The 27,299-nt window shown below is 44.2% G+C and overlaps 1 protein-coding gene across 1 annotated transcript in view; it reads right to left on the bottom strand.

Annotated features, from left to right (window-relative positions):
• Positions 1–494: 494 nt before the first annotated feature.
• The window catches only part of vopp1b (VOPP1 WW domain binding protein b), a 40,287-nt gene continuing 13,482 nt past the window's right edge, over positions 495–27,299 (bottom strand). Inside the window, exons 3-5 of the mRNA XM_062521794.1 lie at positions 10,091–10,168; positions 8,768–8,901; positions 495–3,415 (exon numbers count right to left, since the gene is read on the bottom strand). Coding sequence (XP_062377778.1) covers positions 3,231–3,415; positions 8,768–8,901; positions 10,091–10,168 — 397 coding nt within the window. The 3' untranslated portion in view covers positions 495–3,230. The remainder of the gene's footprint in view (positions 3,416–8,767; positions 8,902–10,090; positions 10,169–27,299) is intronic.

Raw genomic sequence — 27,299 nt, 5'->3', positions numbered from 1 at the left:
TTGAGAGAACACAGTAGGGCCTACTGTGGGAACATAGTTGTGGGAACATAGGGCCTAATTTTCACAATTTTCAGTAACAAAAAAACAACAAAAAAAATCATACATAGGAAACTTAGGGCTGTGGGAAAATAGGGCTGACACTTATCAGGCAGTTTACATCAATGTTCACACACAAATGAGCACCACAGAGAGAGAGAGAGAGTAACACACTACCTAATAACATGAGTTACTGTAGAATCGACAGCATCTTAGCAATTTTTGGATCATGCACAAAAACACACATCCTGCCACATCCCTGGTCGCATAGCAGGAAATCTGTCACTGACTGGGTGTAAAATAAGAATAAGCTTTGAGTCACCTTTCTGATCGCCAAAATAGGGCGATTTATGTTCCAATAGGCTAGCCTACTTGTATCTGATTCTTTACGGGATAAAGTGTTCTATTCCTTCTGGTAGCAGTTTGGATGAGCCACCTGGCCAAGAGCAAGAGGCATATTTTATGGAGGAAAGCTTTATTGTTTTTGTTACTTAGCAACTGTTTTAAACTGAATTCATTGTAACAGTAGAAACAAATTATGGCTGTGGTAAACATATTAAGCAAACAAGTAGCTATACAAATACGTCTGTCTGTTGCATAGATAAAAAATGACAAAAAAAGAGAGAAACATATTAGCAAAACACAAGCACAACATTACACAGCATAAAACATTTATTTCCTCATAAATTTGACGCCTCAAACTGAATTCTGGCATTTATTGGGTACAATTCTGGCACTGCAGAAAAAAAAAGAACACAAGCTTGCGTTTGACATCCAGTCGTTTGCAATGCTGCATCACATTTGTTTAGCTGTTGCTCTGGAGGTTTCCATATTGGACTCACCTGACCCCTACACACAATGTAGAAACAATTCAGTTGCACAGCTTCCATTAGTCCATAATACAGCAATAATCTCCTCATAGCTGCAATGTCAAAACAGAATCCAATAAGGCTGCTCAACCATCACGCAGTTAGTTTAAAAAAGAAAAACATATACACCAACAATGAGCCAATATCTGAAATTAAATGGGCTTTTCATTCACCAGAGATGGCTGTTTACATTATGCAGGTTTAAAAAGTGCAGATCGTATTACTGTTAACAGGCAAGGGAGAGAAATTATAATGACGATAAGTGTGCTGTATTACACGACGTGACATTATCTTCAGTGTCAGGTAAATAAAACATTTTTCTAGATCAATGCCATCACCAGTCAGTTAGTTCCATGGGTGATGAAGCTACTAACATTGGTTACAACTACTATGTTTAATTCCAGGGTTATTGCACCACCACATCGCATTGTCTTTTTGAAAACATCAGTATCAAGCACCTTCAAAACAGACATTTCACTTGTATTGATCCTTGTTACTGTATGTGTATTTGTGTTTCCAGAGGTGGAGAGTCAGTCACAGTCATCGAATCGACTGTGACCAAAACACAGAGGGTCAGACATGTTGCTGTCCTACGGTCGTGTTTCAAGTTTCAATGTTCCATCTTATCAGCAGTCCATAATATGGCTGGATTAAACAGAATATTTCCGTTTTTATGAATGACAGATGTCTGTTATTGTGATCCACCATTATCTGGGAAAGAATATCACTTGACTTTTACGAGTGCAGTGTCTTAATCTGTCCTCTCCCCTTGGTTGGCATCCGGAGGTCATTGATCGTCACAAACAAGCAAGTCTCTGAAATCTCCCTTCCTCTCTTCTCTTCATGGAAAACATGGCACAGGGACAAACACGATGGCTTAGATAACTCTGCCGTTATTCTCCCGCATATTCCAGCACGAGATAGGAACCAATATCGACTCTGGACCGAATCTGGCGCGTATCTGGCTGTACATCGGCACCACAGCTGGTGCAGAGTCGCGTCCAGAGAGCTCTGATGGGCGCCGTTTGGAGGAGAGTGATTTGGTGCGGGCCACCAGGCACCCTGTGGAGCGTGGCTCCTAATCTCTACAGAACATCTCCATAAAGCGTCATCTGGAACAGCCAGGCCGCCAGCACATCGCTCGACAGCAGCTGATCGCCTGACGCTTCGACGGAAGCAATTAACAGTAGGCTTTGAACTGCGTAAACCGTACAGCTGCTTCTGCACAGCAGGCCTTTCCAAGATTATAGTACTGGGGGCCACTGACTTCTGTTGTTTTGGAGAGGGGGGTCACAAGCCTCTAGCACTTGGAGCTAGGGGCTGAGAACACCGCACTTAGAGGTGTGATACACACACTGAGGGAAGAGCATGTCTTCTCTACACTTAGTGTGGTGTGAAATAAAAGCATGGCCTGAATGCATACATGTAAAAGTACAAGACTGGGCCTCTGCTGGCTGTTCTCAGAGATCTGGTTGCTAGACGTGCCCCAGGAATGATGATGCTGAAGGACTGAACAGCAAACAGATGATGAATCAGTGCCTTGTGTTTCTGAACCAACATGGGGGAATATCCATTTGATAACAGAAGGGATAATAGGCTTGCGTGTTTGCAAATGAAGGCATTGTTTTGTGAGAAATGCACGGCTTAGAGGCCCTGTCATGCCAACTGGCGACGCTCCCATGGCACCTACTCGGTTACCGTGGGAACCCACTCCTTCCCATCTGCCTCAAGGAAGCCTGGCACCCACCTGTGTATCTGGTTAATGATTCCTCAGCAGAACAATGCCTTTCACATGCACGCACGCACGCACACACACACACACTCACACACACACACACACACACACGCAAACACACACACACTCACACACGCACAAGCACAACACAAGCACAGTTTATAAAGGAAGACAGTAAAGATTAAAATGTTCTGTTAATTTGCTACAGAGTTCTCCAACAATTCAGTAAGTGTGTTCCAAGTTCCATGTGTCCTGTTCTGGTCCATCACTAGTTCAGAGCAGGCTGTCATTTGGCCTCAGGAACATCAATAAGTGAAGAAGATCCTGAGGACAGTGCACTGATCACACACAAACACACACACACACACATACAGTAGGATCTGTTTCTGAGCATTTCGCGAGCACACACACACACACACACACACACACACACACACACACACACACACACACACACAAACACACAAATCTGACTTCTCCTCCTCTTAGGTGTGGATCTGTTTGATCAGAGTTTCAGAGGGAGTGCCGCGCCTAGAGCGCCCCCTACATGTTGAGCAAGGAGCTGTGAGTGGCCATCAGTCCCACTTCTTCTACTTCTTCTCTGTGTTGTTGACCACCTGGTCGTAGGAGGGGGGCGGGTGGTTGCAGTAGGATGGAGGAGGCGGGTACGAGCTGAAGATGTGGGGGCCAGGCGTGGCAGAGTAGGCGGGGACTATTGGCGTTGTAGCAGAACCTCCAGGGTCACCAAACATCTGAGCTCCTGGTTGCTGGGATACTGCAAGAAAGAGAAAGAGAAAGAGAACGAGAGTTTTAAAGACCTGAGGAGATATGAGTGGAGTGCAGTGAGATAACGTTAAGCTTAAGCTAATCATCGAGGGTAAAGAAGTGCAGAGAAATAAAAACGATAATATATGAAGAAACAAAAAGCTGGATATACATCGCATTTTAATGATCTGTATGTGTGGGTGTTTGTGTGGGCAAGCAATGCTTTCAATGCCACCTTCACATCAGCACGTGAAATCAGCTCCAATATTCCCAATGCTCCCCCAGTGGACGTCGTACTAGACTGTTGAAAGTGTCGGAAGCATTTCGAGTTCAGGAAGCAAATAGAAATATTTTATTTCTAACTAACTGTCTAGTAGCCCTAATAACGTCAAAAAAACATGTAAGACAATGACATGACAAAGAAACTTACACCAACCATTAATTTTATTTTTCATAATATGATCATGTGCACCACTATGGATCATGTACAGTACGTTCCTTTTTCGATGACTTCTGTTATAAACTTTATAGTTTAAGAGCATGTAATATGCTATAATATAAAGATAATTTTTCAGTTTATTTATCAGCACAATAGCAATGGTCGGATTGAAGGATCTGTCCGATGCCTGTCGTAGTTAAAACGCATCTGGATGTCTCAATTTTTCTGCACCGTGTTCATTTTCAGCGGTCTGTGAGTCTCCATAGAAAATGAATGATTCTGGCCGTTTTGCTGCCGTATCTACAGTGCCAATGTGTGGAGGGCATATGAAGGCATCACACATACACAAATACTGTTGAGCAAAACAATGAATAAGTTGTGTGTATGTGTGTGACTGTGTTCCACTTCTAACTCGGCTTCATACACAAACAATTATTTGAAACAATTCATCCCTTCCTACAGTATATCTACTACAGGATGTCGTCATGGAGATGATTGCTATAGTAATTTCACACTACAGAGGCTCAGGAGCCCCTCTGATTTAGTGTCCAGCTATCTGCGCGTACAACAGGGCTGACATTTCAGAGAAACATGGAGGAAGATATCACTCAAGCAGCAGCAGCAGCAGCAGGGCTTCTCTCCTGTGCGCTCCCATTCCCCTGTGCCTCTCCCCATCTGTGACACACACACCGCAGAGATAGTGAGCGTGAGCAGACCCGATAAAACACACACAGAGAGAGAGAGTGAGTGTGTGTGTTATGGAGTAGAGAGAATCGCTGCAGCATTGTGATACTGATGTGCTTTAGTCCTTATCGAGACTAAACTTTGTTCTGTTGTTTAAATGCCTTTTTGTGCATAAGTTTGCACCTTTCAACAATTTAAACAGGAACATCAACTTCTGAAAAAGAAAATGTGACATTAAATTTGCTAAGAATACAGAGAGATTTAATCACAGATTCAATTCTAAACACTGGCATTCTTTTGGAAAGTCATTTCGAGCCCATTTAGCCAAAGAAAATGGGGAATTTCCTATGTGATGATGAATATGAGAGTTTGACAAATACAAAAAATAAAAAAAACATATTTCTGTTCAGTTCAATTCTCCAGTGTGCAAGACTTAATATGCATGGAACTCAAGGAGCAAAATTAAACGTCAACATATTATTCTGGCCTGGAATTCAATTTTCTGCGCGACTGAGTGAAATAATGACTGATCTATTTTTTTCTCAGAAGAGATGCAGAACTTTGAAAAGCCAAGGAAAATGTTCTGTGGCCTACTTCTGATGATCAGTCTGAACTTTGAACAGGCGGCAGTGAGGGGGTTTAGAATCGAAGCGATTTGTTGGATCTACCATACTCACTACTTAATGTGACAGATGAGACAATACGGTTATCTAATACACTGAGACACAAAAGTCTTTTGGAAATATAATGGAAAAAAACTCCATTATAGACCAAGAGCTGTGAGTAAGCCTGAGATCTAGCCATCTCTCTCTCTCTCTCTCTTTTTTTTTTTTTAATATATATATTTTTTAAATTTCTGATTTAAAATATTTGATAACAGAATAGGGGTACACCCCCACTCCCACACACACAAAAACACACACTCCCTGTATGCATTCACACACACACACACACACACACACACACAGGTATGCATGTATGCACACACTGTACACACACACACACCCTGTATGCACACACACACACACACACACACACACACACACACATACATACATATGCATGCACACACTGTACACACATATGCACACCATATGCATGCATGCACACACTGTACACACACATGCACACCATATGCGCGCACACACACACACACACACACACGCACAGCCCAGAAGACATTCCAGAGCCAGAGAGAGAGAATGTGCCATCCATATTCATGGCCTAATGACAGATCACCCACTCTGGGTCCCGTCACTGACGAATCTGCAGACCAGGGGCTGTTTTATAATGGTGCTCTACAGAGGGAGAAGATGTAGCGCCTTCAGCCCCATCTCTATCTCCACCAAGTCCCTGTGGAACAGAGCTTAGCGAGAGAGCAGCAGCTCCACTCCTCCCCTCCCCTCCCCTCCGCCCTGCTCTCCTCCCCGACTTCGGGCGGCGCTCCTCGGGTCATGAAGGATTCAGAACGCCAGATGCCCACGTTCGCCGGGGTGCAGTCGCCGAGGACCCGCAACACAGGCGGGGCCTCCAACAGGTCTTTTATTTATCTGGCCAGAAAGGCCTCGCGTCAACACGCCGGCTTCATTGTGATGGATAGAGAACACAAGCGAGGGAGGGAACTCAAACCAAACAAAACAGATTATCATTGTAAGATATATGGAAACACACACACACACACACACTGGAGCTGGAGGCACTGTACGAATAGTGTTTGTTTCGCGATAAATGTTTGATGTCAACAAGGTTTTTCATTGTGATGGATACAGAAAAAAGAAAGAGAAGAAAGAGAATATGACGATGTAAGATGTAGGAGCGTTCGTATACACACACAAATGCGCACACACACACACACACACACACACACACACACACAGACAGAGAGCTGCTGGAGGCATTAAATGAATAGTGCTTGTGTGTGGCAAGTCAATTCCTCGTTGGCTACTCCTCCTTAGCCGCTGAGCGGAGAGACATTGCTGTGAATCTCTCACAGCCGTATGGCAGCGTCGCTGCCTCTGTTCCCAGTCAGGCCAACTTCATTCCGGCCTATACTGCTTACGCGGCACCCAGGAAAAGTGCAACCATCACCCGTGGCAAGGCGCCAGTCTTCCGATGAGTGTCTAATAATAGCCGGTTTCCATGCGGTTCCTGGGGACCCATCAGTATTGCTTTGTGCTGGGGCACACCGCTCAGGACACACACAGCGGGGGAGATGCAACGCATGAGGGAGGCACACGCGGACTCGGTGGAGCAGCAGGGCATGGTGTGTTACGCTGGGGTGCCCTCTGCCTGGGCTGGACAACTGGCAGCAGTGGAGAGGAATATGATTGACCGCTTGGTCAGCGTATAAGAGGATGTTATGAATCACCTGCTCTCAGTCGGAGCAGAGCAGGACTTGCTGCTTTAATGAGCAACTAAACCATTGAAGTGCATCCTGGGTGCAGAGTGTCACACATGCATGGGGAGGTCAGGGCAAAACACCCATCCACACTGCTAATGATGACTATACAGATAGTCACTACAGTACATCACTACATCAATGCATGTCCACACTGACCGACAATAAGACAAGAATATTCTATATGTTCATGAACGTAATGTCTAAGATCCCACAGACTCTGATTGGCTGTCAGTGTTTCCATCATTCATAATATCATTCTGAAAGTGATCCATAGTGTTATTGTACTTTCGTTGTTGCCATACAGAGTACCCCTAGGGTCCTCAAGACTGAAAATGAAACCTGGCGTTTTTCTAGGCTGATTTGACATGGAACTACACTCTCATCTGGCGTAATAATCAAGGCAACTTGCAAACATACCATGGCCGCAGTGATATCACGCAACATCTGAAAATAGTCCCCATAGACAACAAGCAGTAGTAGTGCCAGTAGTGTGGGTAAGTTGCCTTGATTATTACGACAGATGACAGTGTAGTTCCATGTCAAATCAGCCTAGAAAAACGCCAGGTTTCATTTTCAGTTGTTCTTATTGCACTTTCTAACTTGAGAAGAGACACGTTTTAAATGGGAAAATTACCGGAAATCTTTTAAACATGATGCTAGCAGGCGAGATGCTACTGGTCTAATCTGTTTCAATGATCTATGCTAGGCTGAAGCTAAAAGTTGTACCGCCAGACTCACAGAATGGCTGGATGAACGGGAAAAAGGTAAATATCAATTGTTTTGCTCGAGGGGAGGTGGAAAATGAGCTTATTTCCAAAAATGGCGGAATATCCCTTTAAGGCATTAATTTGACAACATTAAATGTAAGACTTTTTCAATACTCTGAGGACCCCTCAGGTACCCTGTTCTAGTATGTGGTGCGGACGCTGTCGTATTTATTACTGCTCTTGCCACCATGTGGATAGGCCAATAAGAGCGCTCCTTTTAGACATAAACATACCCCTAATGACCCCCTCAAAGACACCTCATGCCCGTGTGTAAAACACAGCCTTTGACTATAGGAAAGATGGCGTGCCTCTAAGTGCACAGACAGCTGCGAAATCACAAAAGCTGAGAGAATTGGGTGTCTGCAATGACATAAAAGGAGTACCTCTGCTCTTTCTTCACATAATCACTAGTGATTCACAGTGGCTCTGGGGATGGCCATGGATGAGTGGTTGTGGTTGATAAGAGCAGCTAAAAAAAGTCTCTCTTTTTCTCTCTCTGTCTCTTTCTTTCTTTCACTCCAAGCAGGAGAAGAGAAGAGCACAGCACTTCCTTTCTGGAGAGGTGCGGTGAGAAGTCCTCTATAGGAGATTCACTTGATCGGCCAATTACACTTCAAGGAGAATACCTGCAAACACACTGACCCTGAAGGAATGGAGTTCATCAGACTAGTGTCTCACTGGACCAGTTTGCTGCAGTAAGGGACGCCTCTCACTGTTGTGCTGCTTGGAAGGGACACATTCCAAAACATGTGCATGCAAAGGGACAACATCTGTGATGGCATAATGCCACTTCAAGGCAGAATACGAAATTGCTACAACCTGATCTCCCCTATCTTATAAGATACCGTTTCTCTTTTTCATCCGATATGCATCTACAACTGAATAACTAAGGACTGATTAGACACTTCTCCCACTGGTTTCCATTAAGAAGTCCAGGCCCCATGACTAGTATGCTTTTTCACCTGAAGATTTGAGTCTCCCTTTTCAGAAGATCTCTGATACTGTGACTTTGCAAGACTTTACAGTGCTGTGATGCTGTGATTGGTGAAACAACACACTGCTCCCACTCACCTGGAGTGCTGATTGGCTGCCTAGTGAATGATACGTTGAAGGCCGGCTCGTCACTCAGGGGGGAGGGATACATCCGACGGCGAATGAAAAAGCCGGCACCGCAGCAGAAGAGCACGCCCATCATCAGCATCAGCCTATCAGAAGACAGCCGGAGGTGGAGTCATGCGATCAGCACGACGAAACGTTACAGGAATTAAAATGCCTCTGAACAGCTGCTCATGATTCTGAGATAATCAATTTTACAGCCCCAACCTGCCACTCCAGACACACACTGGAGCATGTGCACTAAATACAGCACATATGTGGCTGGAAATGTACTTCAGTTTGATTAACCATAAACTGCTGCTCCATGGCACGGCTATGAATCATAGATGAGGAATCGCTCCATATATCTCCGTACATCCCCTTCACAAGTCGTGCCAGGAAGACTAGTCCTCACCGCAGCTCTGGATATTAGAGCAACACGATGTACAGGAACCATTAGTACTTACCCCATGGAGTCCATTTTCAACATCGTGAATACACTTGTTAGCATATGGTTCTTTTCAAATATAAATGCTATATACATTAAAGGGGTTCCCAGGGTGCCATAAAGGGATGATATTATTAGGGTCATGTTCCTGCTCAGTACAAAGTTACACAGTGCAATACTAGGTTTGAAACATCCCTCCTTCTTCACAGACTGAGCAGGCAATTTTATATGAACTCAGCCTTGACAGTTTGGACGGCATGGTTTTACAGAAAAAGACAAAATTATGTACGCGTAATAAAAGCTACTGAAGTGCCAGTCAATTGGCTAAATGGGGCTGGGCGAGTCTGCTGCTGCTTGGTTCCTTCTCTAAACCAGGTATGGTGACTGGACACACACGCGTCGCCTCGCTTGGTCCATCTCTCAAATGTCTCAATGCCACATCAGCACTGACTAATGCCTCCTCCTCCTCTCCCCCTAAAGTGCTGCATCGAGGACTTTTGGCCTGAATGGCTCGGAAAAGGCTGCGTGACAATGGAGCACTTAGGAATAATCAGGGTGCGGAATGGGGAAGGAGATTAACTCGGAGACTCTCTGGAGTCGGCCGGGCACAGGATGGACGGCCCCTAATGTGCCATATTGATTAGGGAGGGCGACGCATTGACCTCTGCGCAGGTTCCACAGAATATCAATGCATGCTGGGAACAGCGGGACCTAAGGTTAGAAGAGCACCTAGTGCAGGTAGTAGAGGCATAACGTATTTTTCTATTCAGTCAGCGCTGTGTCTTTCAGCATCCTGAGAGAGGAAAGCTTGAAGTGGGGTAAATACAAACACCCGGGGAGGGGTCACTTACCAGAAGTACCACAGCCTCTGGAGGGACAAGGCCCTGATACAGCATCGCGTCCCACAGCAGTCTTCATAGGAGCGACATCTGAAACATACACAAAAGCACAATCATATCACAATGAGATAACAATACAGAGACTTCCAAACTCCTTCACACCAGGATCAGAGCAGTCCACACACACCAACTGTGCAAGATTCTTATCACATACTTTTTGTACATTCAGAAAACTGTTCTTAGCTCATTTGTAGGCAGACAAGCAGTGGCTCTAACTGAGCCATGAACAATCCTAGTTATTCAACATAGGGCTTCCAGAGCAAGCAAAGGAGGGGTGCTATTAGATTGGCTGTTGACCACAAATATCACAAACATGAGCAACCTTTCACAGAACCAAATTACAGACTACATCTTTAACAGGAAGGAAAATCCACATCGGATGTTGCACTCATGTCTGATCAATCTTTTTTTATTGCCTGTCTTCACAACCTCAACGGTCAGCGGTCTGCCGAAAGCCTGTGCGGAATCAGTCATGGAGATCTGGTGTCAGGCACGTGGACACATGTCCATGATGCTGCTCATAAAAGAGGCTTTGACAGCGATAAAGGTCAGGGGTCGAGCATATCCATGGCCATGTGGGCCCATATCCACACGATGAAGAGGGTGCCGGGGTGAAGTGTTTCCATAAGAGGGTGCTCAGGAGACCCCGTGTCCAGCTCAATGGCCAGATTAGCCATGGCCAGTAGGTTAAGGTCCTGAAGGACTGTTTCAAAAGCAGAGCAGGGCTTCGTCAACACCTGCATCCTAGTTTAAAAAACACTGTCAATATCGGCAGCACAATCAATACAGAACGCACCAAGGAACACTTTCATGCTTTGTGCACAAACATCCATTCGATCACAACAGGCAGAGCTTTGCTCAGACACAGAAGTTTTAAGGCTGACTGCAGCTTGCTGAGGCTCGGCCGAACTCTGGCACTCGAGCTGTGATGTAACATCTCAGCTGGCCCTGAGCCCCAGTGCATCAATTATGGATGCAGAGGTGCTCCTGGCACGGAGACTCTAGCAGCTACGTACCTGTTTAGGAGAAGGTGATGAAAGATGCTATTGAAACTGCATAATTCAGTGTTTCAAAATGTTGTCTCCTTTTTCTAATCGAGACACATTGTACACACAAGCTACAGTATGCTTTCATAAAACAGAGAGCATCTCATTTCATATAAGTCTAACACTAATCTAAGACCTCATCTAATTAACATCTAATAATATCATTACAAATAATATTTCATTTACATTGAGCTTGAAGCAGTGACTGGTCATAGTTACTGTAATGCACAGCAGCCAGTGATAAAAGCTATTTTAATATACCACACCACAGCGTATCGCTACACCACTCCCAGGGGCCGTAGTTTAAAGGAACTGTAGAGACAAACAAGTTGCAGAGGACAGTTGATATACAAGACATAAATACTAGAGCTCGACCGATATGGGATTTTAATGACCCATACAGATCTCAATATTTGAGGATTTAAAAAAACGATACACAATAAATCAGTGATGTAAAAATGTAGGTGACAAATGATCAAGGTCACAAATAATTTTTAATTAGACCTAATTATCTGATACTCTACTGAAAGATTTATAGAATATATAGTGAATAATTATTCTGAATAACAGTGTCAGGTTGCCAGGTTAACTTTCATAACTTTATACTTTATGATAGTGTTTTTGAGTGTTTTTAAATACCGTTAACAGCATGCAGTCAGTGTGATACACTGTGTGATTGAAAGGAAACTGCATCATGTAAGATAATGTCCATACTCTCATATGACTTAGAACTTGAACATATTGCCTGCATGGCATATGCCGAATGGCTCCATTGCCTGTTGATTTTCATTTCTGTGGCCATATTAACAGGTTATGGGTTACCAGGTGAAACATAATCTATGTTCAAAAGGGGAAGTGGAGGCCACATGTGTACTATAAAGTAGCAAAACTAAGGTGACCACTTTCTGGTGACTTTCTGTATATAGGCCTATTCCTGTGGGGAGGAGCTGGTGCTTGAAAAACAAGAGCTTTTTACACATCGTTAACAGCGTTTAACAGTGTGATACTTAGTAAGATAGGAAAGGAAAATTGCAAAATTGCATCCGGATGAAATACACCAACTATCCGGCTCCATCATTACTCATCACTATATTACTGTTGGACATGATGTTAAGCTGGAAAGAGATAAAGGATCAGTAGGCTTTCCTTTATTTCATTTAAAAATAATTATCAGTTGTTATAAATGTGATAGCCTACCGATAGATTGACAAATAGCTAATAGCAGCACATCAATTTATTGGTCAGCTCTAACATATACTATATTTATTCCACAATAATTAAAATCTATATTTACAAAAACATGAAAGCTTTAGCATACTGTACTGCTTGGATATTTCTCATACAGTAAAACCTCTTCAGCACAGTGTTTCAGTCTGTGTGCATGATAATGACTCCTATGATGATGATGATATGGTGGTGGTGGCCTGATGACAGTAATGCCAAATGTGATTCATGTTGATCACAAGAATGAGAATAGCCTATTGGTGATATTCAGTGGTGCGGTAATTACTGTCACTGGGGCGTCTTTAGCAGGAAAGCAGATGTGGCATGACACATTGGTTCATTCTGTGTTTCATCATGGAAAAATACCATTCGATTAGAGTCTGCATTAGTGTGCTACAGAGCAACATGTCTCGGTCAAATTTCCTGGAAATGTGGTGATGTTGATGTGAAGGCGTGCATATCAAATATTGTATTCCTAACGTACTGTACGTCCCCTTTAAAGAGCTGTACTTCCTCTGCCTGTGGCACCCCTTGTTTTCTCCTGCTGAACCTGCTGGAACCTGAGTTATGAGAAACAGACCCACAGAAGACGCAAACCTTAGTCACATGCTGACATGGAGGTGGGTGTCCCTGCAAGTAGATGAATTGCGGGATCCATTTGTACATGATGATGGCTTGTGCAATGACGCTACCTTGTTGTTGTAAGAACTCCTTGTCCTTTGACTTGTGCGAGATCACTTATCATCAGATGTGTTTGCATAACTTCTGCTTTTTCGTACTACTACTTGTAAGACAATTAGACAAATGGATCACACCATAAGACCTTTGGATCACTTTCGTGAGTCTTCCATTTGTGTAGCACCTGCTGCAACAATTAGTTTCCACTATAATCACGAACTGGCTACACCAGATGTGATACCGGCACATCCATTCCAAAAAATTAGACCAGTCTTAATCTAAACCATTTTTACGCTCCATGAATGGAGCATTTCATTATTATATTGCGGACCCAGTGTAGCCCAGGCCTAATGTCTACTTGGACCTCCTTACTCATCTGGATACTGTTACACTGACTTCCATTTCTATCTTTGTGATACATTATGATCCATTTACAGATTCAGCAGGGGTTCCAACATCTCTTCAAGACTTATGGCAGGTTTCATTATTCAAAGCAACATCAATCTAGTTTAATACATTTATGTATTCAAATTCTGAAATTACTTTTACAAAGCTCTTGTCAGTTAATTTCTCCAAAGTTTGTCCAAGGTGACTTCTTTCCTGACACTAATCTGCTTCTATATCTGTAATATTATTTGTGACTTAGTAACTAAAATCATCCAATTTATAAATTACTTCAAATAATTATGACTGGTTCTTAATCTTAATGCTAATAACTTGACTAAAAAATAGATCAATCACTAAAATCAGTGATTTCCAAGGCTTTCACAATCACATTGATTTGTTGTCACCTGACCTTTAACAAAACAAAAATCATTAGCCTGCTGAATCTTCTTAGTTCATCAACTAGAACATTTCCATGCCAAACATACTCATCAAGACCAAACAAAATGCCACACACTGGGGTCTGATTATCTATTTCTGAATGCTGCAGATGTTTTGCATTTGGATGAGAGGAGACATAAATGTCAAAATTAGGCCTTATTCAGGGATATATGGGAAATGATTCCAACACAACACAAAAAGTGACTGACTAGAAAGAAGTTCAGAATGAGAGACGTGTGCAACTGCACCTTTGTAGCGCTTGGTATCACTGCATATTTCCTGAAACGGTTTGATTCCAATTCACAAGGCCTCAATTCAATTCAATTTCCATTTCAATTCGAATCAATTCCATTCCCCCCACTGTGTGGGTTATTATTCACTTACCTTCATTGATTGAATGCCCTGTACCATGTACCATTATTTAAATGGAAGTGAACAGGCACTCTGCAGATTTATGCATCCATAACAAAAATGTCTAGACTATGAATTGATATCATAATATAATTTAAATGAATATCGATACAAAATGGACATTTCATTTTTTTTAATATAGCTTGGCACTTTTTTACTCCTCTGAGTACTCAAAGTGCTCCACAGATTCACACACCAATGGCAGTTTTGGGATGCTACTCAAGGATTCAATGACTGGTCAAGAGGAACTTATGGCTGCTGAAGGTCTACTTCTCCATCTCCAGAGTTGCCTTGATCACACTGACAGGCTTATATCATGATAGTTCCTCCCCCTAATAAGAATCTCAACTGCATAATGTCAAAGCACCATACTGAACTGATGGGGGGCGGCGGACCTGAATTAGAGGCAGCACCAGCTCGCTCTCCTCCCCGGCGACCATTTAAAGCCGGCAAAATGTCGAGGAAGCCGCATCAAAGGCTGTTTTGCTCGGGAGTTGTACCTCCACGGCGTCTCTCTAACGATCACTGATCAAAGCCACTGATCAAAGCGCCACATGAGAGACAACCCAACGACGACTAACGCATGGTTGCCAGGGAAACGGCACAAAGTGACATCTCACTGCTCCTCGGCTATTGACAAGTGGAATAATAATGAAAACAAAAAGGAGGACATAAAAAATGCAGATTTCCTCACAAACAAGCGTGCATGTTATTACAAGCCACCGCTTAGAGCGGCCCTTCCAGGACAAGCTGCTGTGTGTGAGAGAGAGAGACACACACACACTGATCTGCGCACCAGAGCAGCACTTCAGGAGGAACAGAAAGACTCTGAGATTCATCGAGTTCTGCGTCTCCAGATTGGCTGGGACGTATGAGGACTGACAGCCCTGACCGCCCTAATGAATGAGCCCCATTAGGACTGCTGGAGGTGAATATTAGCATACTTAATGGGCTGTGTAAAAGGAACTCGGAGGGTGACATTAGCAGTGCGCTAATGGGAGCCTGCTAGCAGGATGCTCCAGCAGCCGAGTGCTAAACGCGTCTGATGGAGAGCCATCACAAACAGCACCACCCGCCACATGCCTCATGACTCTCATGATGGTGGATTATTTCATTTATGGAAAGACATGGCTCTATATATCTGAGGAACAACAGCCTGCTGCCTGGGCCTGGCTTTCCAGTGACAATGTAATATAACACATTTATTGCACAGAATGTGAAATAGACATAACAGTAGAGAGAAATGGCTCCATTTCATCCCCACAAAATAGCCTTCTTCAAATGTAGGGGGACAAACATGGTTCACTTTTATGTAACTTAAAAAAACACTAGGTACGCACTTTCTCTCCTTAAAATGACAGATTCAAATATATTTTGACGGCTTGATGGCTTTTGATGGATATACTGGCTTGTGACTGTGAGAATAGTCGCTCTGTCACTGCCACTGGGTGCCTTGAACATCTGTGCAACTTTGGTGTAAAGTGCAGGAAACATGACGTTCCTTTTCCATGCACTGGGCTTGATTTTCCATCAAATTAAAGACCAATTATTATATTGTGTTGCTTTAATTTTGTACACTGAATGGGAAAGGTATTGTTCTAGCAAAATGGTATTTCTGAGGTAAACCCTGTGCTTGAGCAGAAGGCCTGGGGGCTGAATCCAGGGGAGGGGAAGTGAAGTGGGCAACTTGACCAGAGCCGAAAGGAGCGCGGACGCCTTGGCTAGTTTCACACTCTATTACACACACAGGAGGAGAACACACATGACATCTCTCAGGCAATGGCACTAAGTCATTTTCATCCAGCACAGTCGCTGGACTGATTACTCTGAAAAAAATGACCAAAAAAAAAGAAGAAAATCATATTTGTCCATGTGGCCTTACACCTTAGTCTACAAAGTTAACTCTGGGAAATGGTCTCAACCTCCTAGATGTAATTCTGTTTTGAAAAGGTCTGGATTTAACAGCACAAAGAGAGTGCCAAACACAAGCCTTGACATGAGGAACAGAGATCCATTTCTGTGCTTGAGCTGCAGGGTTTCCCTCGATTCAAAAAAAGGTTAAATGCATTTAAACTGGTTGTGACATCCCTTGATAATTAGACGTCTGACCCGGGTAACTTAATTTTACATCCCTTCAAACTGACCTTCAGAGTTCACATCCTAATGAGGCTGAGAGGCGGAACACAGCCCCGCTGCTCAAACTCGACAGTTCGAGAGCAAGAGACAGAGAGAGAGAGAGAGAGAGAGAGAGAGAGAGAGACAGAGAGAGAGAGAGGGACAGAGTGAGAATGTAAGAGGGAACAAGACCGAGAGAATATGACAGAGCAAAAGAGAGAACGAGAGAGCAAGAGATGGAATGGAAGGAAGAAAGAGAGAAGAGAGAGAGAATGAGAGAGACAAGAGGGAGAGCCTGAAGAAAGGGAGAGAGAGAGAGAATGAGCGAGCTCTGACTGGCGTTGTTTCAGAAGACTAAGGGCTAGACTCCCAGACACGGACGGCTCGCTCGGTAATAACCTCTATTGCAGCCCCACGGGCCTGTGTCCGCCTGTCAAGACTTCTGAGAGCCTCTGAAGGACACAGCAGTGGGCGGACCAGTCTTAACAGGCTTCCCCACCGCCTTCACATCAACACAAGCATCTCACAGAGCCACAGCTCCAAGTGTTACACGCATAATGGTAGAGATGCACCGATTGCAATTTTTTGGCCGATTCCGATTTCCGATTTTTCATAGAATTTGACCTGCCGATACCGATTTTAGCCGATTCCGATTTGCATCTTCTAACCACTTTACAGCACACAAAATTATTTAGAGTTATTTTCTATCCTTTCTTTAATACAACATGTTAATATAGAAATGTAATCAACTTATCAATGGCTGGTAAAAAAAATGTGAATAGACAGATTCTTCTTCAAGTCTTCTTCAGCTGCAGTATTCCCAGTGTGGGACATTCATTTCACACACTACTAATAGAAATGCACTGTAGGACTACTATTTTTTTCTTCTCACATACAATATCCAACTGTAAATATCTTCAGACTACTGATAAGTGTATAACTGGAAAGTTTGGTGTATAGGTGCTACATAGGCTGAGATGTTGGAAAATTACAAAAAACTGATTTTGAGATAACAGCCTTGAAACACAGCCAATGGCATGCATACTCAGTCTACTACACTCTTCTTTGAACTTTCGCGATTGCTTGCGGATACAAAGGAAGTGTCCATATTTGGATGGCATAACGTCATGCAGGATAAACACAGCTTTCCAACGACACCACACATGATATGTTTTGTATCACGGTCGCGGTAGTGTATGACATGTTAGAATGCTTACTTTTGGCGAATTTAGAAGAAACATACAGGCGTGAGTAGACAAAAGGTAATGAAATAAACCTCTAAATGTGTAAATCGGACTTTGTTGTTGTGTTAGTGTGAAAGAATACATGCTAAGGTGGCAAACTGAAGCAAAACGATGTTTATTCCTGCCGTGGCTATGTTGCTGCTCGTTGACAGCGCTTGTGGTTCAGCTGTGAGCACGCAGTTAGCGGCAAAGACGGGCGGTGATGTGCGCTGTTTACGTAACCTAGTGACAGCTTAGTAAATTCCACGCAATATGGCAAAGCACAGCGTTCGCTGCATAGAAAAACTCAGCATTAGCGCTTTATCCAGCCCTGAGTGTTAAGTAGGGTTCAGACCAAAGCGTCCCGACGAGACGAGCCGCGACGTTCTAAAACCTTGCGACTGCGACTCAACATGTTTAATGCTCGGCGACGGCTTGCGACTGCTTGCAACTACGTGCAACTTCTTATTCACACCGCTGCAACTCAGTCTCGTCGCGTCGGGAATCTTTGGTGTGAATTGGACTTTAGCCTTTGCTAGCTTCATCAAACTTTGCTAACTCAGCTGTGTGATGTTGTTACAAGTAGGTGCGAGTGCATTTGACCGGCATAAAATCGGCATGTCTCAGACTGACCGGCCGGTCGCCGGTCGTGGCCGATCACGTGAAAATCGGCCGATTCTGATCGGCGGCCGAGCGATCGGTGCATCTCTACATAATGGCATGTAAGGCAGAGAGAGACGTCTCTTCCATTTGCTTTCTGCTTCTGGTTGTAGAAGGCTAAACTAATGCACCATACTCATGGTGGTGATGGCCAAAATAAGCCATTCCGTTTTTCTGAACATTTTATTTTTTTCCAAGACATTTTAATCTCATTGAACAAACTTCCAAAGCTTGTTATATCCCGTTATAATGGCACTTTTTGTTAATGTAATGCTAAACTTATACTTGTTTAATTTCAAACCAAATGCACAGCCATACTGCCAACTGACACAAGTATAAGCCATTTTTCTGATACTTTTCTAATGTAATACTACTGTATATTCCCCTATAGATTGTATTTTATGGCCCCTAAATATTCCCGATGGCAGCTCACTGCAACGCATCCAGCCATTACATAACACCGACCCTTCCCACATGAGGGCCGCTGATATATAAGACACCAGCTCCTATACCCCCCTGTTTGTTGACTAATTTATATCTCTCCCTCTCTCTCTCTCTCCCTCACTCTCTCCATCTTGTTCTCGCTCTGTCTCTCCAGGAAGTGAGTGGGCGTGAGGTAATTCCTCTGAATTACACCCCGAGTAGCTCGCTTTTGCACAGCAGCGTGTTGAGCGAGCAGCGGGGCGCTTCAGAGAGAAGGACAACGCAACCTGCCCAAGCATCCCTGACAGACGAGCAACAAATCAAACACACACACACACACACACACACACACACACGCTGCTTGGCTCTTAACCTGAGCAGAACTGCCCCAGTGTGAGTCCTCTTGACAACTTGTTCATTTGTGTAGATGCTGTCCCTGCGCCACCGAACCCCCCCCACCCCCCTGGTGCACACACTACGGCTCAGATGAGGAAGAGCCAAGGGCTTCGCCTCTGTCTTCATTAAGCTGTGAGATTCCTGAACCGTTGCCTGGTACCTGACGGCTAGCACTTGAAATGCCACCTGCCTGCCTGCCTCCCTGTCACACAGCCACGGTGCTGCTATCAGCCTCTTAGGAAAGCATAACCTGCCTACTCAAAATGTCAATCTTCAGCAAATGGCACGGGGAACAATAAGAAGCTCCCTCTCTTTCTCTCTCTCTTACACACACATAGACAGACACACACACACACACACACACACACACACACTTCCTTACTCTCTCTCTCACTCGACAAAAATGAGCTAGAATAACAAATGAGTCTTATTGTTAGCCCAACAGCACACCAATATGCACCATGGTGAACAGAGCCTCATAAACAGCTAGCATCACAACAGCACAGATCCCAAGCATCTACAGCAACTCCAGTGCATCACCCAGCATCTGTGTAGTCTGTAGCCTGCTGTTTTAAACATTGGTGAAATACAGACTACACCCTGTGAATAACATACCTAGTGAGTCATACCCTTGACCAGCATGTTGAGGTCATTGTTATCTAATAATTGCTTCTGGGGGGCTGATAAGTCTTTAATATATTGGCTCTTTGTCCAACAGGCTCGAGTCTGCAGACGGTCCACATCTCATGCAGCATCTCTAAAGATGAAGGTACACGGGAGCTTTTTGAGCAAGGTTACCAGGCAATGCTGTTTGGGCTGATATTGGGCTACACATTTCAGTCTGGAGAACTTCGATCATATGCGACAAGTTGCTGTAATTGCTTAATCAGAACACTTGGAATTGATCACATGATTGCACCATCATCACCTCCAACAGTCTCCATATCTGATTGAAAACACTGAAAACAGACAAGAAGCCATTATCAAACACTGTCTTCTACAGCCGTAAATACATTTTTTTTTTTTTAATATGCCAGCAAAGTGGCATACACAGAAAATGTTACTGCGGAGGATAGTGAAGTGTGTAATTACCTATTAATGATGACCTTTCAACAGAAGACTTGCAATTAAGGGTTTTTTTCCCCCCTGTGTCTGCGTCGCTGCAGAGACAATGGCAGATTTTGGTTTTAAAGGTGAAATTAGTCTGTATTGGATTCTTTATTTCCCCCCCTTGCAAATGGCATTTCTCTCTGGGGAATTGGCTCTCTACACCGTGTCTGCCTCACTGTGGACAGGGTCACACTTGGTGCTCCACAGCAGCATGGATCTATAGGGTCCACTAAGAAGACATTAACAGGTGATTTTCACCAGGTGCATCTAGAGATAATAACCGGTTGAGTGATTTCTCTGATGGGAGCTACACAGCAGGTCCAATGAAGACTGTGTAAACAATTACGAGCTAAAATACTAGGTAACCATTAGCTGTCTAATTAGCCTACAAGTGCAGCAACATCAGTAAGCAAACAGCAGACTCAAAGAAAGTTGGATAATTAGTTGTTTATCATTACAGAGTGAACCTAGTCATTTATCTACATACTGTACCATGTATATAAAATACCATCACAGTGAAATAGGATTAATTGCTTAAAAGACTGCAATTAGCTTGTCAATCATCTGATACTGCCAGTCAGCGTTTGATAGGATTATGTGTATTTACACTGAAAAGAAAACAGGCTTAAATAATGAGGCTTTATTAAATTGTTGATTTCTGATCAAAGTTTAGTCCATCAACAGTATTTGACACGTTAATATTTCATTCTGAAATAAGCCCTGTGTAGTTCGTAGTTCTAAGACACAGAGAGGGTCATCATTCGGGCGCACTGCATTGGTACACTCTCCCTTTAATTTGTGCCAGTATTGTGTTTTGCTCCAAAGAAATGGCAGCAGATGCCAAAATATCCTAGCAGGCAACTATCTAACAGGCACACACACACACACACACAAACACACACACACACACACACACACACACAAATCACCCTCGGCTCTATTCCCCCAAAATAGCTGTGTGATTGTGTGTGTGTGTATGTGTGTGTGTGTGTGTGTGTGTGTGTGTGTGTGTGTGTGTGTGTGTGTGTGTGTGTGCGTGTGTATGTGCAATGCTTCATCATGGCTGAAACCAGTGGGAAGGACAAACTGGTTGATGAAACGAAACATGCCCCATCTTAGCCTCCCAGCCCCTTCTCCCCCCGGGCCTCTGATGATACGATAGGGTGGCGGGGCGGGCAGGGCAGGGCAGGGCGGGCACTGGGATGGAACTAGTGGTCCTCCACTCCAGAGATTCCCACCACCGCCAACAAGTGCACGCTCTGGGCTAATATGGCCGCCAGGACAGACTGCTTAGCCATAGCTATTAAGATAAGCTTAAAAGGTCAATTGTTTCCACAGCGAGGGAAGCCAAGCACAAAGGCCCATTAGAGAGGAGTGCAATTAGCATGGTGGACGGGTGGGGCGTGGAGAGAGGAGAGAGAAGAGGAGAGGAGAGGAGAGAATAGCAGGGGGTTTCTCTGTGGTGTGTGAATCCGCTTCAGAAGTGAGAGCTAATCTCCTTCAGCTGCTTCAGACAGGATGAGAGGCTGGTGACAAGTGGTCTCGTCGCTGGCCCTGCCGCTGTGAAACACGCTGCCCCTTGCCTCGCCTGGGTGGTCAGAGCATCCATTATTCCTGAACTCCATCAATAACAGAGCGCAACAGTGTGCGTTTCTCAGCTGGCCTACCTCCATATTGTTTTGATCCATAATTAACAAAGTGCCATAGCCTTCTAGATTTGCAGCAGGCGGTCATGAATTATACACACAACACAGAATCCATGCAAAGCTTTAGACAAGCGTGATTATCCCACGTGTGCAGCCTCCTGCAGGGAGAGCTGTTTATGCAGAGATGTACTCTGCATCTATGCATGCATACAGTATGTAGTAGGCATGTCTATATATGGTCATACTTAGAGGAAATATTGCACACTGGACTGGACAAATGTAAAGGTTTGGTCAACAATGCTGGAGACAGACTCAAAAGTGATTGCATTTGAGATTGCTGCCCCTACCTTTAATGCATCTGATGCTGATACACACAGAATCCACACCCTGAGCCATGAGACTGTGAAGCGGCAATTCCAGCACTCACACTATTCTACATAATCATGGAGAAAAGTACCATTCGATTTATTTTCCAGCCTTTCAGATCAATTCACGACGACTTACGTTTGAGTGTGTGTGTGTGTGTATCGGTGTGTAAGTGCATCGTTTCATTTCTTTTAAGAGGTAAACCTGCTGTTCAAACAAAAAAAAGTTTACTTTCTGGCCTACTCTGCTTTTTCATAAAATTATGTAGAACCTATTCATCGATATACTCTTTCCTTAAACACACACACACACACTCACACACACAAACACACACACACAAACACACAAACACACAAACACACAAACACACACACACACACACACACACACACACACACACACACACACACCTGCTGGAGAGTTGCATAATGAAGTGACTTTGTGATGGAGCAGGAGTTGGGTATCTGTGGGGTGGTCTGAGACAGGTAAGACACACCTAGTCTGGTGATGAATGGGCCGATGAAGTGCTACTGTTGCCGCCCGGCAGCCCCTCCGCGTCTCGCAGGACAGAGCCAATCTGTAATCCACTCACTCCGCTTGGCAGCCGTCGCATTTGAATAACGGGACGAGCGGCGTCGGAGGTGATTTACGAGCGCGGCGGCATGCGGAGCGGGTCAGGTCCAATCATCCCGAGATGAATCGGAGGTGTTCCTCACCCGTAATGTTTCCATTTTCACTCACTCAACGCCCGACGGCGAGAGAGGCGTCGAGAGCGGCGTGCGCGAGCGAAGAAGATGCTAATTTGCGCCGCGTCAGCTAGAAAAACAAAAATGCTCAGATCTGCTTGCTCTCGTAAAGTAGCCGCGCTCTGACACTCTTGCTATTTCCATTCTCAGCACACAAATCACTTCTCAACCTTTGAGCTGCTGTATACTGTACAGCATAGAGGATACAGGGATACCATCTTACAGATCTTCCCACAGATAGAGAAGCTAACAGTCAAAAGAGGCACTGATCTTACAGAATGAAGGCAGCCTTCCTACTCATTATTCACTAAAGTGACTAATGTATCTCCTCAGCTGTTCATATGTGTAGGCCTACTGAGGGGGCCATGGGTTGTGAACTTATCTGGCAGTGGTGTGGTAAGGGAATCTGTCAGATGAAAACAGTAGCTTCTTATAATTGATGAATTCATTCTACAATGTTATGAGCACTAAAGGACTGTTTTGGTGACTTTTGACGATTTAATGACCCAATTTGACTTGTGCATGTCTGCATGTCTGAAATCAACAGACACTATTTGACACTTACTGGAGCTCTTATATAACAACGGAAAGTTGGCACACACAAGCACTTCACACTGCTGCTCAGTAAAACCACTCCATGCTATTACGGCCCACTGGGTTGGACAGGCATTTTTTCGGAGATTCTGTTAAATGTTCAATGAATGATCCTGTCTATACTGTATATATAGTCTAATCCCTTACTGTACTGCATCTATTCCACATCACACACTCCCCACAACACCAGAAGAGGAGAACACTTATAACATTAAACACTTACTAAAAGATTATCAAATGCATATTCACAGTACTGACCAATAACTGCTAAGCAGTCATTTTAAAAGTACTTCACAATGAATTGCTACTGACACCATATAAATCCACAACAGAAATAGTCTGAATAGAATAGCCTTCTAACACAGAGTAACTTTACAGTCCCTCCTTCTAATGCCTTGTACATTTCTCACTGCAATGCGTTTTGAATTGATCGAGACATCTAATGGGTATTTCAGTTCCCTGTGGGGTGTTGGTATTGGAGTGCATCTGCAGCTCAACCCTGTCCGTCAATAAAAACTGACAACATGCGACTTGGAACATAACATCATCAAAGCCTGAAAACATGTGCTTTCAGGTTGTGAAGAGAACAACATGACTTTCCCCTTTTCTGTCACAATCCCTCTGAGACGGATTCCGCTTCCTCCAACGGCGCGAGCAAAATGCCCCAATCATCACTTTCATCCACTGTCACAGTCATATAGTGTTTGTGTGTGTGTGTGTGTGTGTGTGTGTGTGTGCGTGCGTGTCTGTGTGTGTGTGTGTGTGTGTGTATGTGTGTGTGTGTATGCTGTGTGCATATGTGTGTCTCAGCCAGGATGAGGGACAAACCACTCGAGACAGTGGAAAGGAGAAACAGTAATAAACTGGCTCCTCTCCAAACTGAAGTTCTTCCCCCACTGCCCACTGTGTGTGCATATACACCCATCCCCCACCTTCCACACTCCTCCCTCTCCTTCCTCCTCTCTACTAGAACTTTCTACGATTCACAATGACATCTTCAAGTCAAAGACAAGGCAGACACAATGACAAGTCTAAATGTCCTATTCACCACTGAAAGCACAGTACTTGAATCCACTCTAAATATGAATGGACCGTTTGATGTCATGTCTAGTGGTAGCTGTGGCATGCATTTGTGTGCTGGACGATGAGCTGGTATATTTCTCACCCTCTGAGATGTGAGGTCTTCTGGCAACACTAGAAACTCTTCCCTCTTCATCTCTTTCTCTCTTTCACTCACTTTCTGAGACATGGACTCAAAAGCTCTTGTCCTTGCTCTGTCAAAAACACTCTCTCTCTCTCTCTCACCCACATACATACACACACAAGCGCTCACTTACACACACGTTCTCAAATTCTAAAGCTCCTCAAGCCCTCCAAGGCTCTTTGCCCTCCTCACTCTTGTCCTTCTCCCAGTCCTTATTTTTCTCTTTTGAAAAAACAGAGACTCGTGCTCCATGTATTCAAAACCTCTAGACTTGTCCTGCCAAAGTTGCAAACACTCTTTCTCCCACTCTCCTGTTTCTTAGCCTCTCAACCATCATGCTCCCTTTCCCGACCAATCTCTCTCAATCTCTCCAGACATCCGTGATTGGGTTAAGAGGGTCTGAGGGCTGAAGCCCTCTTCTGTCTAATAGCTACTAATGTGTATCATCTCATCTCTTGTGGCTGAGCGCATTCCTGGATCCCTCCCAACCCCCTCATCTCCTCTCATCTCCTCTCATCTCCTCCTCTCATCTCCTCCTCTCATCTCCTCCTCTCATCTCCTCCTCTGATCTCCTCTCCACACTCCTCGTGTCCTCTACTCTCCTCCTCACCCCGTTTGTCGTATCCGCCCTGGGCTCTCCTTCACCAGGGGGACGGTTCAGGGCTACAGTGCAACATTAACAGCAACTAAAACTCCACTCAACTTCTCCATCTTCACCAGCTCATTTGACAGATGGAGCTTCATGGGGGTTTGGTTACAGCCGGAGAACATCCTAACTGTGATGAAAATGTTTGCCTCAGTTACAAAGCAGCTGTCACTTCTTTGGAGACTCTTTTGGAGAGAGAGCTAAATAACATTATTCACTGCCTTTCTGACTGGAATCAGTGACTAAAATAGGCTGCAGGATGTGTGAATCCCACTGTAAGACAGAAATGACTACGTGAGCCATAAGCTCTGTATCATTGGTCTGTGGCTTTTCCAAAACAGAGCCAACCCCATGCTGGGAAAAAAAATAATCAAAGAAGTGAGCTTAGATTTAGATAATCATACCTTGCTAAAGTCAGAACGAGTGAAGCAGGGGATTATCTCGAGGTGATTCAGTCAGACAAAACAGATCTCTGCGAGTCAGAAGGCAGAATTTCGAATGTACCACAGGTAAGTTGATAAGGAGAGAGACAGTGGAGAGAGATGTGGGGATAGGGATGACATTAACAAACACTGCTATCTCTCGGCACAGTGTAGAGTAAGGACCTTATCAAACATTATAAGACTGTACAAATAATTTATTCATTTAGCAGATACCTTTATCTAAAGCTACGTATGCTAATTACACATTGTTCATTTGAGGAGCAGATACACTTATCTCTAAAAAAAAATTAGAGCAGTGTTTAAAACTGAGAACATCATAGTGTTCAATGCCTGCTTATTAAACACCAGAAAACAAAGAGCACATGCAGAATGGATTCTGAGTAGTAAGCAAAGAAACCATTACAGAAAGACTCTGTCAACAGAAAACAATGATATAATAGAACAGAAATAAAATGCAACTGATACTCAGCCAAAAACACAAATGAGAGAACATTACAATTAGTGAGCAAATGAAAACAACACAAAGGCTTCTACTGGTCTTCATGCTAAGAAGAGTTGCGCAACGTTCCCTCTTCCCTGTCCTCCTCTGTCTTCTTCCCTCCACCAGACTCCTCCTCACGGCCTGTCTGTCTAATCTGGGCTCTGAACGTGAGGAGTTGTGTGAGTAAATGAACGAATAAAAGGAAGAAAAACCGTTGGATGACTCTGATCTGGCAGGAAAATGAAGAGTGCGCACTCTCTTCTCCTCTCCTCCCCTCTCCTCCCCTATCTCCGCTCCTCTTTCCTCCCCTATCTCCGCTCCTCTTTCCTCTCCTCTCTCCGCTCCTCTTTCCTCCCCTCTCTCCTCTCCTCTCCTCTCTACTCCACTCGGCCTCCCTCTTCCCTTCCCATGTCTGAGGTCTCTCCACGGGGAGGTGGGGGAGTTAATGGCACGGAAAATAACGAGAGCAGAAAATCCTGCAAATGCTGGGATTTGGCTTCCAAAGATTAATGCGGCTGCTACATGTTTCATTACAGCCGCGTGAAAAAAAAAAAGTCAAAAGCGCTTCTGTCTGGCTGCAGCTACTCAAGTTTATGGCGAGGCGAGGCGATGCAGTCGTTGTTCTATCCCTCAACAGCACTGCAGTGCGTGAAGAGAGAGGGCTGAGTCACTGAGCTAAATCTCAGCGCGAACGCAAAGTTTATGAAGAGGTGAAACGGTTATTGCACCAAATCTCAACAAACTCTAAGATTTGTGTAGGGAAGCGCGACTTAGTGTACAGTGTTTGTAAACACTGAGGGTTAGATACAGACATTCTGCACTAAAACCCTCACCATTATCTCTTCAATGAAAATCAGAGAATGACAGTACCTAGTTACCTTGACTGCCCCATATTTCTGGACATCTCCGCCTTCTTCCCCTTCC

The sequence above is a fragment of the Sardina pilchardus genome, chromosome 19 (genome assembly GCF_963854185.1).
Source record: "Sardina pilchardus chromosome 19, fSarPil1.1, whole genome shotgun sequence".
In the NCBI taxonomy this organism is placed as follows: domain Eukaryota; kingdom Metazoa; phylum Chordata; class Actinopteri; order Clupeiformes; family Clupeidae; genus Sardina; species Sardina pilchardus.
Note: the sequence above shows the minus strand (reverse complement) of the source record. Positions and strands in the feature narration are given on the sequence as shown.